We start from the raw sequence: 2045 nt of genomic DNA on the forward strand, positions 1-2045 counted from the left end.
AGGTATTCTATCTGGAGGGCGACAGCCACCTTTCGTGAAACCACAGCTAAGGAACTTTTAGGGTGTTCACCCATGTGTATCTGTGCGTAGGTTGAGGATCTCTTTGGCTCACTGACTGACTAGTTTTCATCCGCGTGGCTGACACCCCAGCCAGCTGAAGTCCGAGAGGAAAGAGCTCGTTGATGACGCAACTGCTTTACTCCGTCTGGACAACAAGTATGTCACTGTGCCCCACTGAGGCCTCTCACTCACCTTGGCCATCTCTCGATGCAGCTCCCTCTTGGCCAGCTCTGTGGAGTTCAGAGTTTGAATGCTGTAGTTGTACACAGCGTCTTTGACCGGGGCTGACATCCGAATCACCTTCACCACAGGCTTCAGAGACTTCTTGTTCACCTGATAGGCTTCGGTGATATTTTTCTGAAGAAAGAGACACCGTTCATTACCACGCAGATCTCTCATCACCAGCAGCTGCTGGTTGAGGTCTCTGGGTCAAAGCTGTGCTGCCTGAATGATTCTTGAGTCTAACTCAGGGCTGGTTCATCATTGAGCCCCAACAAAAGAAGCCACCCAGTTCAACCTCTCAGTATCCAGAATGGAGCATTTGAGACCGCGCGAAGGTTGCAGTAACGGGGTCATAGGTCACTGCTTTTCTATCTAGCATGTACTAAAGAGACATGAGATGCGATGACCTGTCAGCTATCTTTGTGATTGAAAATGAGAAAAAAGACAAAAGATACCATGTAAAAATGTAGAGAAGGGTGTCAGGGCCCATAAAAGGGAGAAAGTTAAGAGCTGACCACTCTAAATTATTATATACATTTCACTGACCTGTTATACAGCAAATAACCATTGTTTGCTTTAAAACATAGAAAATAATTATTTTCTCAAGAAGGTGACCTTACACCACATTTTAACTTATCTCCTTAGATCAGATTCCAATGATTTGACATTGAAATCTTTGAAGAATTTCTGAAAACAATGCAGAAGCAATTGAGAGGAGGACTACTTAATTTCTGATTCGCACATGAGAGAAAACACTGTCTAGGTAACAGACTGACGTGGCTGGAGCAGCAGAGGCAGATGGCAAAGGCAGGCTAAAGTCCAGGCCTTTGAGCAAGTTCTTGTGAGAGGACTTGATCCGCATTACTCAGTCTAGTTTGCCTTCTACACTCCAGAGGTGTGGTGAATTGTAATCTACCTACCAGCTGATTCTGCCCATGCTGCCCTTGAAATTTACAGTGATCAACAGTTCTGGGTGCTTGGAATTCAGTCCCCTGGGACTGATACCTACAGGGGAATTTGGATTCAAAGAAAGGGGGCCTGATCAAACTGCACAGCACAACTAAACCATTGGGAAAAGTGGAGCAAAAATTTAGGACAAATGTAACGATCATCCTAAGAAGAGACAAATGAAGCCAAAAGAAAATTTAGTGAAACCCGTGAGTGCAGGGACTCCACAGGATTGCCATGTTTTTCTCAGTCTTACACATTTTAGTTTTCCTTTTCTGCCAGGTTTCAGCCTTACACTGGTCCTGGCTTTCACAGGTCTTACTGTATTAAATATACAAATGTGATAGTTGAAGCAGATAACCCAAGTAAGTACCTACTGAAGAAGTGGTAGAGTTCAGAATTACCTATATACTCGAGTGTAAGCTGGCCCAAATATCAGCCGAGGCACCTAGTTTTACCACAAAAACTGCATTTAAAATGTGCTGGAAAAACTCATACTCGAGTATGTACAGTAGTTCGAGGGAAGCTCAGGTTAATCCACGCCCTCAGAAGGCAGCCCTGGTCCCTCACCGACTCCTAGCGCTACGAGGGACAACACTGGCTGCACAGTGCGGGAACTGCCCCATCTGACCACCACACCGGGGAGAAACAAAAATAGACTGTGGGGTCAGGGGTGTACTCTGTCAGACTCGACTGGAAAACACGCCTAAAGGTCACAAACAGACCTGGAACTATTTATAAGCTTGCTTTTTTTTGGTCAGTTTTTGTTGTTTGGTTTTGTGGGGTTTTTTTTAATCGTTTTATTAGGGGCTCAT

The 2045-nt window shown here is 44.9% G+C and overlaps 1 protein-coding gene across 1 annotated transcript in view; it reads right to left on the minus strand.

The window, feature by feature from the left end:
- Positions 1 to 196: 196 nt before the first annotated feature.
- The window catches only part of CFAP92 (cilia and flagella associated protein 92 (putative)), a 41067-nt gene continuing 39218 nt past the window's right edge, over positions 197 to 2045 (minus strand). The window contains exons 7-8 of the mRNA XM_045290137.1: positions 253 to 417; positions 197 to 205 (exon numbers count right to left, since the gene is read on the minus strand). Coding sequence (XP_045146072.1) covers positions 197 to 205; positions 253 to 417 — 174 coding nt within the window. The remainder of the gene's footprint in view (positions 206 to 252; positions 418 to 2045) is intronic.

This window comes from Echinops telfairi, unplaced genomic scaffold (assembly GCF_000313985.2).
Source record: "Echinops telfairi isolate 266 unplaced genomic scaffold, ASM31398v2 ScPeMD7_31;HRSCAF=116, whole genome shotgun sequence".
In the NCBI taxonomy this organism is placed as follows: domain Eukaryota; kingdom Metazoa; phylum Chordata; class Mammalia; order Afrosoricida; family Tenrecidae; genus Echinops; species Echinops telfairi.